Source organism: Nyctereutes procyonoides, unplaced genomic scaffold (genome assembly GCF_905146905.1).
Source record: "Nyctereutes procyonoides isolate TBG_1078 unplaced genomic scaffold, NYPRO_anot_genome, whole genome shotgun sequence".
Classification (NCBI taxonomy): Eukaryota; Metazoa; Chordata; class Mammalia; order Carnivora; family Canidae; genus Nyctereutes; species Nyctereutes procyonoides.
The window spans coordinates 23,482,986-23,496,536 of NW_026575132.1; the positions used below are offsets into that span (position 1 = coordinate 23,482,986).

Sequence of the window (13,551 nt, forward strand, 5' to 3'; positions counted from 1 at the left end):
GGGCAGTAAATTCTAGCATGCCTGAGAAAGGGACGTGGGCATAGCTCAGCCTGTCCCGGAACACCCATCTGTCACCCATCTTCCAAGCTGTCACACGCCTGCAGTGGGTCTGCAGCTGGCACCACTTACTTTCTTCCTGCTTGGTCCCCGGAGGACTCATCAGGCCTCCCGGCCAGTGCTGGTCCCAGTCAGGCCAGGAGAGACATGCCCCAGCCGAGGAGCTCCGAGTCATTGCCCATCTTGCCCGGCAGGCCAGAGCTGTCAGCAAGAGGGAAGAGCTGGGTTTTTTCCTTCTGTCTCCTCCTCGTTTGACTTACAAGGTGACATCAGGTAGACGATTCAACATTTTAGGTCCCCCTGTCCTTTCAGTGAAGAACAGGGTCTTCAGTTGTATCTCCTCCTCTGACAGAAATTAAATAGAAGGGAAGTGCCTTTGATTCCTTGCAGAAAGACTTGCTGCAAACTCAAGGTTAAGTTTGAACGTAATGAGATTCTTATTTAGTAGCAGCAAACACTGGCTGAGGCAGAAAGGATGCCTGATGAGCCAAGGCCCTGTGGCTGCTGCTGTTGGGACCTTGTGATTCGCAGCAAACTCTTTGGCCAAAGCTGAATTTTTGATGAGCAGTAGGGCTGAGTGTTTCCCCCTTGCTCTCTTATTTTTTAACCACAGAAAAGCACATAAATATGTTAGCCATAAAGGCTTTGATTTTTGTGGATCGACATGAAGCAGGATGCAGACAGCATTAGCAGAGATTTATAATGAAAAACAATGATTCGCGACATGATACCATGTTGTGATGACAGAGATAACCTATAATGGTCCCAAACCTTGTGTGGGCCGTAGACTTTTTGAAACATCTGAGGAAGACGATGGTTTCTTCACCCAGAAAAATGCACGTGATGGCCACACATGAAATTTTGCATTTGATATTAATGACTCCACGGATCTGGAGTTATTAACTAGCCCTAATTCTAGAATTAGGTTGCTGTTGTATGCGCTAGCTTGTCGAGACAGTGTCTTATGGAAGATAAGACAGATTCTCCCCATTTCATAGGTTGTGAAAAGCTTGAACCCAGAGAAAGGAAGCTGTTGTTTTCCCTACTGGAAGCACTGCAAGGTCACAATAAAGTCAGAGGCAGAGCTCAGGCCCCACTGGTGATGCTGAGTTTGTAACATGACCCATTTGGAAATGCAGAAGCCAGACCCGTGAGCAAGAAGCTGAGGAGACAAGGCTCTGTCCAATAACCCGGCTTAGCCCCGATTCCACGTTAACAGACTGTAAACCCCGGGGACTCTGCACCTCTCCGCGTACCCCTGGGGTCTTGTTCTTCCGGTGCAAAGTTAGGTTACTGACCCTGAGCTAGTGAACGTGTGTGCACATGAAACCCATTGAGAAATGACAGTAAGACCTGAGCATACGAATGCTTACTGATGACGTGGCGACGATTATTTTCTCCAGATAAGGTGAATCTCAGAGCATCCCTCCTCCCTCTTTTCTCGGTGCCTTGAGGCCTGTTGCCCACAGTGAAATTGGCAAAAGGCCTTTTGTTTTCCCCGGGCTGTCACAGTCCAGAAGGGTTCTGCATCCCCCTCACTGATCTTGTCTTGTCAGCTGCTATTTGAAAACATTAAAATCTCTCTGCCGTGTGGCTCAGTAGCATTCTGCCAAAGAGCTCTTTTACAGAAACGATTTCTAGATGACTCATGAGGCCAGACAGCACATTCCTGTCATCTTCCAGCACCTGGAAAGGACATCAGTGAACTGGAGGGCTTTCTCGGAAACAGAGCCACTTGGCTGAACTAGCAGCATAGGATTATGGAGGCTCTAGTTGGTGGGAGACAGAGTGGAGGTTGATTTTTCCTCTTGAACGGCTGAAAGAACATAATGCTTACAAAGCACCACATTTCACACCAGCCGGATCATCAGCCTTTTCTTAGCTTCCATCAGGTATTTGAGTGCTGGCGATCACCAGGATTAAAATGAAAATGGTTTCTGAAAGCACGTGGGGTGCTCGGTCGCCTGAAGTGTGCAGAAATCAGCATGTTCAGATTTAATTTGGAGGCATAAAATGTATTTTTCCATCAATATGGGAAGTCTCTTTTATATTAAAGCTGCCAACCTTACCTAATTTCTTATCCTGGTGATTCTGTTCACGCAAACTGTTTCCAGAAATAACTGGTATATACATTTAGCGCAAAATGGAAGTGGATTTAAATACATTGAGAATGTAAAGCAATTTAAGGTAGCAGGAGATGGCTCAGCCCTCCATGTTCAGATCAATATTTGCAGTGGTAGCCGATTGATGCTGTGGCAAAAGCCTTGGAATACCTTGTGAGGATACGGAGAAAACACATGGCCTTATGGAATACAGAACCAGCAACCTTAGGATTTCAAATAATACTGCTTAGAAATGAAATATACCCCAATTTCTTCTTTAATTCCTTTTACCAGGTTCCTGAAAACAACCCTCTTTGGAGGGTTACAGGGACTCCCAGGGTGCCCGTGAAAAGGTAAAAGATAAAGAGCAGCCAAAGATCTGCAAACAGTAGTTATTCTTCCAATTAGATTTTTCAAAGGACAATGGTAAAAGGGAAGGACATCTCGAAAGCTACAACCCATAGGACAGCAGCCTATGATTAGTAGATAGATGGTAATCCTACCACCGAGGATGCCTAGGCCTGTTGTCTCATTTTTAACTGGTCTCTCTCTCACTCCCAGAATTACCTGTTTTATTCGTATTATCTCTGGTTTATTTTTTTTCCTGTTCCTTTATCAAATAAAGGGGCTTTTTCTTACCCTCTTAATTTTAAAGTCAGGCGAGGCTAAATGCCTTCAAAAGGGGAAGTCATTAAAGTTAATTTGCTTTCATTTTATAGAGATACCAAGTAATTTTTCCCACTTGAGGTAATGGGTATGAATGGAAGAGAGATTTCCCCGTCCGTTATATTAGGAGGGGGTCTGGAACTGCACAGATGGAAAGACCCCTAAATACGAGCTTTAATTGAAAGAGAGGAATGGTCACTCTTAGTTTAGAATCTGAGCTTAGCAGAGGTTGGTAAATTGTTTTTATAAAGGGCCAGATAATAAAGACTCAAGGTTATTTGTGGGCTGTGCCATCTCCCGTCTACTCAAATCTGCCCAAGTGGCAAGCCAGCAGCCCTGGGTAGTTCGTAAACAAATGGTCACGGCTGTGTTCCCGTCACACTTTCTTTACAAAAATAGGTTTCGCCCACGGGTGTTAGCTTGCCAACACCTGCTTTCAGGGATATGTGGGGGTGCTCTCAGGTCCCCTCCAGACCAAGGGATTTGTTAGCTGCTTCACCACTGACATCACTGCCGTAAAACTCCCCTCTCAAGGGGAGGTCAGTGTCCTCTTACAGAGATGGTCACAAGGGTACAGGGGCACTTGTATTTTATTACATCGTGGCCTCACGGCCTTAGCGTGGACTCTGTCCTTTGTCATTGCTATTGTTTGTAAACAGCCCTCCTATCGTCCTAATACTTCTTGGAAACGCCTCACAGCTTCTCTGGACAGAGCACAGCACCGGTCCCTTGCTGATCAGCAGCTGGTAACGTGAAGTTGTTGACTCTCGAACATCAAAACCTAAAGAGAACATCAAGAGAATGGAAACGAGATTCATCCATTCTGTGTTTTGCCTTTTTTATGGGTCTTTCTGGGCTGATTTTTAAGAACGTGGGTCCTTATTTATTTGAATAAGAATCTTAAGGTAATTTTTTTTAAATTGCTTTAGGTTAAAAAATCAGTCAGAAACATTTGCAGCTCTTCCTGGGGTCTGTGTAGTGTAGAAGATCAATCTGGCGTTAGTGATCTCCCTCTTTATTTGTAGAAAGTTAGGAGTAGAGCGGGGAAACCAGCTCTCTGGGTTTATGTACTTGCTCAGGACACGACTGTCAACCCTTGGTTTTCTCTCCAGGTACGTTTTTGAGAAGGTGGCACACGGCAGAAATCCAGCCACTGAGCTCCATGTTTCAAAGCCCCTTCACTGTCCTTAGCCCTCGTGGGCCTGTCGCTCCAGTTCACATACGTCTATCCTTCCTTCTAGTCCAGAGGGTGCGCTGCCTTCCACAAGTTCAGCTGGATCCTCTGCCCAAGACCCTCACCCTGGCGTTTGCATCACAGCTAGAGAAGACGTCTCCCTGCCTCACACAACCCATCCCCGAGGCTGACCTTTCTGGAGTGGACCCCAAGCTTGTGTCCAGTCTGCTTCCCTTCCAGAGAGCAGGAGTCAAGTAGGTTCTCTGGTCTTCCCCTTGCCTCACAATCATTCAGTATAGACTGGGTTCAGATGCTCCCTCTTTTAAGAACCCTCATCTCTCTTGGACATTTAGATACATCTGGGCATTAGACAGCCAGGTGTGCTGTAAGCAAAGCCTGATGATTTCAAATTCCATGAGTTAATCAGGACTCTGGATTGCAGGTGTGCAGAAACCCAACTCAGGTTCAAGAAAAGAGATTGTTCGGTGTGTGTGGTAGAAAGCCAAGGCTCTCCAAAGACCTCATCAGAAGTCTCCGCACTGGCGGCTCGGATTTCTCCTCAGTTTGCGTTGTTCTCAGCCTGCTGTGCTCAGGTGTTGCGGCCAGGGCTTGCGTCCATCAGTTTTGCAGACCAATGGAAGCATCTCTTACCTGGTGGGCCCCACGCTGTGGGACCTGAAATCTGGCACCGATGCCGGGACCAGTCGTTGTGGCCTGGGGGCTGGGGGTCTAACTGGTGAGACTGGGTGACAGGCCCACCCCTGGCACCAGCTGATAGCTTCCTCCCCCCTGCCCACTGAGTTACTTGAACTGACAGTGGGAGGTGAGGGTTTTCCAAGAAAGTCAGGGTGGTCTTATAAACAAAAGAGAAGCCCATGTGGTAACCTGTCCTGTTCTCCAGAGCTTCTTGGGAGAGGCCAAATGACAGGTTTGAACTTGCCTTTTAATGAAAATACTGGAGGTCGAGGAGAGGAAAGAGGCGGTCGGGATGGCCGTCCAGAGACAGTAAGAGCTTCATCTGTCATTCGGCGTGTGGTTGGGGCTATGGCCTCGGGGGAAGGGACCCGGTGAACGGAGAGACAGCCTGCCCACAGGCCACCTGCTCCTGAGGGTTGGGAAAGACTGTCTCTGACAGGATTGTGTTCTGCGACTTGGGCACAGTCACACCTCCCCGCCTTCCCGTGGCCCCAGCTCTGCTCACACCCTTTCCCTCGGTTTCCCTCCCAGTTCCATCTGTCTTCGATCACACGCTTTGTTATCTGTCTGGTTCTGTGTGCCAGAACCAGAGCCTGGCCAGTAGCTTCCATCTTTTTCCCTATGGCTCTAAAACGCTAGTGGTACTTGCAGTGTTTCTCAAGAACTTCCTAGTTAAATCCAGATTTTGACTTTCATTCTCTGAAGAGGAGGATTTTTGTGTTGAGGAAAAAGGGCTGTCAGTTCCATGTTGGTTTTATAAGACCTACAGTGAAAACACCCTTAAATTTAGGGAGCAAAATCTCGGTATAAATCCAGTTCCTCTAATATCTAAAAGGTCCCTTTTAACAGGTGACCCAAGAAGGCAGTCATCTGCCTGAAGCCACTCAGCTTCCAGGAGTGGAACTGGAGCTGAAATCCATGTTTGTGGTGAGGAGTGCAGGACTTCTGTTATACCAGCTCTGTGTTTCTTTGGTATGCAGGCGTTTCCTGTGTTCCCATTTTTGGCCACTTTGCTCCTTGGTTGGGCTACTTCAAGGCAGGGACAAAAGGAAAGATCACGAAATTCAAGGGTCTGTTCTGCTTTGAGATTGCCCGGATGGACCAAACCATAGGGACGTTGTGAATGGCTGAAGCAGGTCCTCTCCATGGCTTGTTGCTTAGGTGCCCCTGCCGCCCTGGCCGTCAGTTTTGTCAACTCAAAAGTGAGGTTAAAAAAATGAATCTTTTCACCCTTGCCTTCCCCATCCATCTGTGTGGAGGGTTGGACCTGGAAGTAGTCCAGAAGATTTAACCAAAGCAGGTGTGGCAAGAAGAGGCCAGATCTGTCAGAGAAGTGGGGTGGCACCTCACTGGGCTCCCTTCTGTGCCACTGAATGCATATCGTGGCCGTGGCCCCGGGGGGTGTGGAGGGGAAGCTGCTCCCCTGGTAGGCCGCCGTGGCCGCTGAGGGGTAGAGTGGTGCCATGGCATGACGTGTGTTGTCTGCCCAGCCTGGGAAAGCTGGCTCTTGCCACCTGTAGACGCGCCACTCACTTTTCCACCTTTGCTGAGCGCTGGCTTTGGAAGGGCAGGAATGCTACTTCCAGGCAACTCAGGACCAAGCAGCCTGGAATGGTCGTCAGCCATACCCAGTGCCGATCAGAGGCTGGACTTGCAGCCTTGGCTCTGTGAGAAGGAAAGAAAAAGAGCTAGTTGATGGGCTTATTGGCAGGTTTCTGAGCAAATGATCAGTTTTTCCAGAATTCAGATGAAAGAGGGCTGGTGTTTAGAGCAAGAGACCAGACGTCTGGCACTTGGGATCCTTTTCCCTTTTCACTGATTCATTTGTGAGTCAAGCAAGTCGTCTTTAGTGTTCATCTTGATTATTTTTCTCTTCTTCTGGAATAGTGGTTATAAGAGAAACACTTCCCCAGCACTTAGGAAGGTGCCAGGCACTGCTGTCAGTGCCTTCTTTACATGTGAACTCTGTTCAACCCTGACGATAGCCTCCGGGGCAGGGCCTTTTATTCCCATCTCACAGCTGAGGCACCGGGGGGGTGAGATCACTCCAGCTGCAAAGCATGGACCTGGGATGCCCCCCAGGCCAGTCGGGCATCCGGAGAGTAGAAGAACGTGCCCTTCTTCCCAAGGCATCAGCAGGAGTTGTCGCGCTGGAGGCCTGAGGGACCCTGAGGGCTGCTGGTGGAGGAGAAGCCGCTGAGGCTGGTGCTCCCTGGTAGACACCCTGGCACTGTCGTCCCCTCGGCCTGTCTGCTTCTGTGGTGTCCTCTGTCATGTCCTGCTCCTTCTCTTTGCCCCTGTGCATAAATGTCCTCTCTGACCTCGAGAAAACCTGATTTTGATGCCACCATCTTTCTTCCCTTCCCCTCCAGGCCAACCTCTCAGGTGAACCAGGGCGCCCCTCCCAGGCCCTATTCAGGGGCTGTTTGCCAGCCTGCCCCTCTCTTACTGTCCCAGGTCTCATCTGCCCTGGGCTGAGGGGGCCGCCTCTCTTGGAAGCTTCCTCCCTTGGCTTCCGTGACCCGGTTGTCTTCTAGAGCCTCTCTGCCTTTTGACCACCATTCCACATTGTCCCTATTTTGACTCTTTGGTGTTATTAATGTTACTGTAATGCCGTCCCCTAATTGGCTCCTGTCTTCTCTCTCTGGGGGAGCAGGGCCTGTGGCGCATACTGCGGTGGCCCACATCCAGTGACGCGTATCGCTTTACATGGTGGCCTGATGGCGGGTTAGCCACCGTCCCCGATAGATGTGCCATGCCACTGTCCTCCCCTCGTCTGCTTTCAGTTTTGCAATAGCGAAGAGAGGCCGCCTGCTGCTTGCTGACGACATGGGCCTGGGGAAGACCATCCAAGCCATCTGCATTGCGGCCTTTTACCAGAAGGAGTGGCCGCTCCTGGTGGTGGTACCATCATCTGTGCGCTTCACCTGGGAGCAGGTCAGTTCTCTGTGTGTGGTGATTTTCAGGAAGTGTCCTCAGTATTGAAGCAATCAGATAACAACTTGGGGATGGGCCCGGGGAGCTTTAAAAGATCCTGGGTCAGCTGAAGGAGGAAGGGAGAGGAGGTGGCCTTCTGAGGCCAGGCGCCTGGTTTCCTGACCTAGAATCGGGTTACACCTTTAGGGAAGAGGCGTTATGAGCTCAGACTTGCCTCCATCTGGCAGCAGACGCTTCCTGAGCACCTCGTGCGCCCCTGCCGCTAGCACCCCTCACCTGTAGCACGCTCATGTTCCAAAATGACTGCCTCCTTTATTTCCCTGAATCCTGTAGCAGCTGTGGGAGGAGACACAAGTCAACGTTAACCCCACTTACAGAAGACAGACCGAACCTCAGTGAGGGGAAGCAGCAGGCTCACTGGCAGTTGGAAGCATAGGACCTTGAAGGGGCATCTCCTGAGTGGTTGGCTCAGGGTTTGTTACCCTGCAGATGGTGGCATGGGCAGGATGCTCACTGTCAACCAGGTACCTTTATGGCTGAGGAACCGGACGTGAACACTCTATTAGCATTCGGCCGTGAGCTTTGTTTATCATTAATCCAGGGGTCAGAGTTGTCCTGTGAGATCAATAAACACCCATAGAAGCAAACTTGGTGGAGAGAGGAGACGTCATTCACCGTCTGTAGCTTTTCCCAACTCTCTGCTACTCACAGCAGCTCTCTGTCCCCTCACACGTTGGCTTCTTACTAAGCCCCCACCCTAGCCACTTGTGGAGAAGAGGCGACTCTGCCGGTAGCTGGTCAGCCTGGTGCCCGGCCATGCCCTTCCAGCTAAAGAGAAAGCAAAACTGTAAAAATGTGCACCATAACAATACCTCATTTTTTTTTCCTGTCCTTGTGACCTGAATTCCGCCCCTGCCTCCAGAAGCGAACAGTTGAACACATATTTATTTGGTGTGTGTTAGGTTCCCACAGCACCCTGAGAAAATCTCAAAAAAAAAAAAAAAAATCAGGTGTCACTTAGTTATGAGCAGGATCGAAACTGGTGGAAGAACCAGGCCTTGCCGTCACCAGAATGTGAGCCCGGGGACCCAGCTGCTGACACCCGGGCACCTGGTGGCCTTGCATTGGCTCTAGGCCCTGGCTTGGGCTAGGGATGGCACGATGTCTGGAGAGAGCGGGCAGTACGTACCTTTGTCATTATCAGTATCTTCGGTATCTACCAGGATCGCTAAAAATTCCTTTATAAACTTCCTCTTGGAAAGAGTCATTCTCTCGCTGCAGAAACTTGCAGCGTCTGTTGGAGATTTGAGTCCTGAGATCCAGACACCACAGTGACTGCCAACAAGCGCCTACTTAGAGGCAGCCAGTGTCGTGAGTGGAAAGTGAAGGAGCGGTTGGTAGGAGCGCAGTGGAGGTGATCACTGTTCGTGGGCCCAAGGGCACCAGCAAATACAGCGGATGTGGAGAGAAAGGCGCCGAGTTCGCTTCTTGGGGGGCATTCACGTTGTCCACTGAGAGAGTGCCGTTGGTGGGCGGGCTGGGGTCTCAGCTGGCCGCTGCCGGCCGCATGCCCCAGGTTTCATTCTCCCCTGTCCTCCCCAGGCCTTCCTTCGGTGGCTGCCATCTCTGAGCCCGGAGCGCGTCAATGTCGTGGTGACCGGCAAGGACCGCCTGACAGCTGGCTTGGTCAACATTGTCAGTTTTGACCTTCTGAGCAAGTTAGAAAAACAGCTAAAAACTCCTTTTAAAGTTGTCATCATCGTAAGTGACTTGGCAAAGTCTTTAAGTACTTCGTCTCTGGGGAAACTTTCTTCTTAAAAGCCCTGAGAACTTTCATGTCTGTGATCTCCCTGAGCCTCCCTCTGTTTCTAGGAGAATAGAAAATCACTGTCTTTATCTTGCGAGAAACCGACATTTCACTCATCTCAAATAGCAGTTCTCCACCCCGGCTGCATATTAGAATCTCCCGGGGAGCTCTTTGAAAAGTGGCATTTATAGGTCTGAGCTGGGGGTTTGCAGCCCGTCTCTCCAGCGTGAGGTCATGACTGGAGGCCAGCATGGACATCCAGGCCACCGGCCTGGACAGCAATGGCATGTACCTTCATCCAGTGCCCTCTTGTCCAAGTGGCTCAGGCACACAGTTCAAATAGGAAGTTTTTTTCCCAACCAATATAAAGACACTCCCTCCTCCCCCACCCCAAAAAAGTACAGCCGACCCTTGAACAACATGGGTTTGAACTGCATGGGCAAGGTTTTTTTTTTTCAATAAATATGGCACGGTACAATAAATGTGTTTTCCTTATGATTTTCTTCATATTTTTTTCTCTAGTTTACTTTTTTGGAAGAATACAGTAAGTAATCCTATAACATTCAAAATACGTGCTAATTGACTAAGTTATCAGTAAGGCTGCTGGGTGAGGAGTTAAATTTTGAGGGAATCAAAAGTATATGCAGACTTCTGACTGCACAAGATTGGGGGGCTGCGCACCCCTAGCCCCTGTGGCATCCAAGGGCCAGCTGTACTTTTCACTCTAGTTGAATTTTGTTTTGTTTTGTTTTGTTTTCCTTAAGTAGGCTTTACTCTAGTTCTGCTCCCAGGTATAACAGCATATCTTTCATTTAACTGGCTTCCCTTCTTTTCATTACTCAAGTCGTCTGTAAGGAAAGTCCAGAGAGACCTGGTGGCAGCCAGCTGGCAGAACTCAGGGTATTCACCTGGCTTACAAATAAAGATTAGGAAAAGGCATGCAGCCCCCCGACCCCTGGTACAGGTCACCACTAATAGACGTTCAGGGCCACAGAGCACAGTGGATGATTTTCACTGGAGATTTATCCTGGTTTTTCCTCTTGGAAAAATGGGAACCCAGTGCCTTTGGATGACACGAAAGGTTCTTTATTCAGACGTGTGAATTTTAAAAGCCCGTGGTATTTTTCCTTCTCTTAAAAACAGAATCCTCTGCTGACAGTGGCTTCCCAAATCCTGATGCTCAGAATGTGCAGTGCATATCTTAGCTAGAAAGGAGAGAAAGGAATGTGTTTTTGAAGAGGCCTAGAAAAGTCAACATGATTGCAGCAGAGCCTGGGGCTTTCTCAGCGCGGGGCTGGCTGTAGGGGAGGCTCGTTCATCCACGTGTCTGGCCAACCGTTGAGCACCAGCCCCACACCCTGTACAGTGCTGTGCACTGAGGATGTGGAGGAAAGTTCACCCCGTGCTCCGAGATACCACAGTCCCACAGGACAGACAACATGCGTAGATAATTAGAATACACGTTAGTGCTTCCACAGCTGTGTGAACCAAGTATTGGGAGCTCAGAGAAGGGAAGAAGACACAGTTGCTGGCCTCAGTGATCTAGTCTCATGACTCGGATGTGAGAACCATACCATGTTCTTATTCTTAGCGTAAGCAAACTTAAATGTTTATATGTGTCCACAGCTGGAAGGGTAATGAGTCTTTGGGGGAGTCGTTTCTGGTTTGGCACAAATTCAAGTGTGCTTTGAAAAACTGTTAGTATACATGTGAAATGAAAACATGAAAAGAAGTATCCCGGGATGATGGTGATGGTTCTACAGCACGTAGGAAGAATAATGCCGTCGTTTCTTGAGTGCTCTCCTGTGTCAGGTACCTTAGGTGTAATTGCCCATCGTCCCAGTGGCCCCTAAGGCAGACATTATGTCCCATTTCACCACTGCTGGAACTGACGAGGAGAGCGGTGTCCCGTGATTTGCCCACAGGCGTGAAGCCAGCAGGATGGGGCGTCATTGATCAAAGCTGGACTGCATCTGGCTTTGGAATTCATGTGCTTCTGTCTCTGACTCAACACTTCAACCTGCCATATGATTTTTGGCAAGCTGCTCACCACCCATGTTGGTTTGTCTTCAGTTATTTAAGAGCCTTGTCTTCTGATTTCAGAGAAACGTTATAGGAAGGAATAAAGTGTCAGCTCTAAGATGTCTAAGAGAATTCACGTGTAAGCCATTCCTTGTGGTTAGTTATAATAATGGTACATTTTAGCCCATTGGTTGAAAGGATCCGTTCCCTTCTGCATCCTCTGTTCTTCCTGCTGTTTCTCACTATAAACCCTTTCCTTCTTGGCTGTCATGTGGGCTCATCGTCAGACAGGAGTACGAGTGTTACACTCTGGGTTTCCAGGAGTAGATACTCTGACATTTGTGGGTTCATCTTGCACTCCCCTCCATTGTGCTTTTGAGGTCTGTTTTGGTTCATCATAGCTGAAATGGAACGGGAGGTTTCTTACAGATCACCTCTAGAGATAGAGCCGGGATCCCCTGGGATCTCCATTGTGGGGTGGCCGATACCACTGAGTGCTGAGTTAAGTGGCAGGACTGTTCGAAGGGCTTTATGTGTGTTCTAGCCCAATAAGACCTAGAGCAACCTGACGAGTTAGGTAGTGCTGTTTTACCCATTTTATTTATGGAGAAACTAGCACTATAGAGCCGTGGTTGCTCAGGTATGTAGCAAGTAATTTGAATGTGTACCAAAATAGAAATTTCTGCCCCATATACTAAGATTGTGTTAGTTACTCATTTGGCTTTAGAAAATACGATATGGGTACCTGATTGGCTCAGTTGGTAGAGCATGTGACTCTTGATTTCAGGATTGTCAGTTTGCACCCCATGTTGGGTGTAGAGATTACTTTAAAATCTTTGGGGCACCGGGTGGCACAGTCTTGTTTTCAGGTCTGCTCTTAGGGTCGTAAGATCGAGCCCCACATCAGGCTCCACACTCAGCATGGAATCTGCTTGAGTTTCTCTCTCCCTCCCCTCTGCCCTTCGCCCCTTCTTGCACACTCTTTCTTTCCCAAATAAATAAATCTTAAAAAATGATAAAATCTTTTTTTTTTTAAAAAAAAGAGCAGAAAATATACATATTCTAGTTTATTTATGCATAGAATGCAGAGCTATAAATAAATAAAACTCCATGTTGTAAAGCTGACAGTCGCTCTGGCGTCACGTTGTGCAGACGTGAGGCACGTCTTGCTGACCAGCAAACCACCCCTCAGTAGTTCGTTCAGTGCCATCTGAGAGGGGAGCCGGGCAGAGAGTCCCTAATCCTGCTTAACAGCTAGAAAACTGTCCTGAAAAGATGACTCGCCCAGAATACAGTGGGGAAGCAGCACCAGAATCTGGGTCCTCACCAAGGCCCACAGCTGTCTCCTTGAACAAGAAACTGCTAAGGGAGGTGTCCTCAATGTGATGCCGTGCCAGGGTCAAGCTTCACATGGGCTCTGTCTCCATTCAGGATTTGGCCTTGTTCACCTGTGTCACTGTTTCTTTTCAGGATGAGTCTCACTTCCTCAAGAATATAAAGACTGCCCGCTGCCGCGCAGCCATGCCCCTCCTCAAGGTGAGTCCTGTGGAGAATAGGCTGGGAGCTTGAGTGCACTCGGCCTTGGGGTCCTGCTGTATCTTGCACAGGGTTCAGGCATTGACGTCGGCCGTTGAAGGTAGGCCTCCAGTGCCAGGCTTGTTTTTCTCTAACTTCTGCTAAGGAACTGGTGCTTGAGGCAATCATTTCTGTCTCGCAAAGATGAAGGCCTATTGAATATTGAAGATCACAGGCTGGATGGGGACTGCCCTGTAGATCCTCCTCGGGCTCCTGGACAAGGCAGAGGGGAGCCGCCAGCAGCATGCCCTCTGAACAGCTCAGGAGAAACCACCTGTCTTCTCAGTCACTGGTTGGGGCAGAGCTCTCATGGTGCTAAGAACCAAGGGAGATGAGCCATCCAGGCTTGGGACCAGGCCATCGGGTATCCGCAAGAAGCGTTGGGAAAGCTGAGGTGTGCCTCCTAAGCTGATGCCCTTTCCCAGGGCCACCCTAAGCCTGTTTTTGCTAACGAGAGGGTCAGCCATCCACACCCCTTATTGTGATGGTCTCAACTGAGGCCTGACCGCTCTGGT

General features: G+C 49.1%; 1 protein-coding gene across 8 annotated transcripts in view; it reads left to right on the top strand.

Moving 5' to 3' along the window:
* Positions 1–13,551, top strand: part of SMARCAL1 (SWI/SNF related, matrix associated, actin dependent regulator of chromatin, subfamily a like 1) — a 63,139-nt gene that overhangs the window by 11,227 nt on the left and 38,361 nt on the right. For all 8 annotated transcript variants that reach the window (XR_008666978.1, XR_008666975.1, XR_008666976.1 and 5 more), the window contains exons 7-10: positions 4,067–4,253; positions 7,482–7,632; positions 9,235–9,393; positions 12,932–12,997. Coding sequence is in view for 4 of the 8 variants with exons in the window: in XM_055345101.1 (XP_055201076.1) it covers positions 4,067–4,253; positions 7,482–7,632; positions 9,235–9,393; positions 12,932–12,997 (563 nt within the window). In the remaining 4 variants the exon portion in view is untranslated. The remainder of the gene's footprint in view (positions 1–4,066; positions 4,254–7,481; positions 7,633–9,234; positions 9,394–12,931; positions 12,998–13,551) is intronic.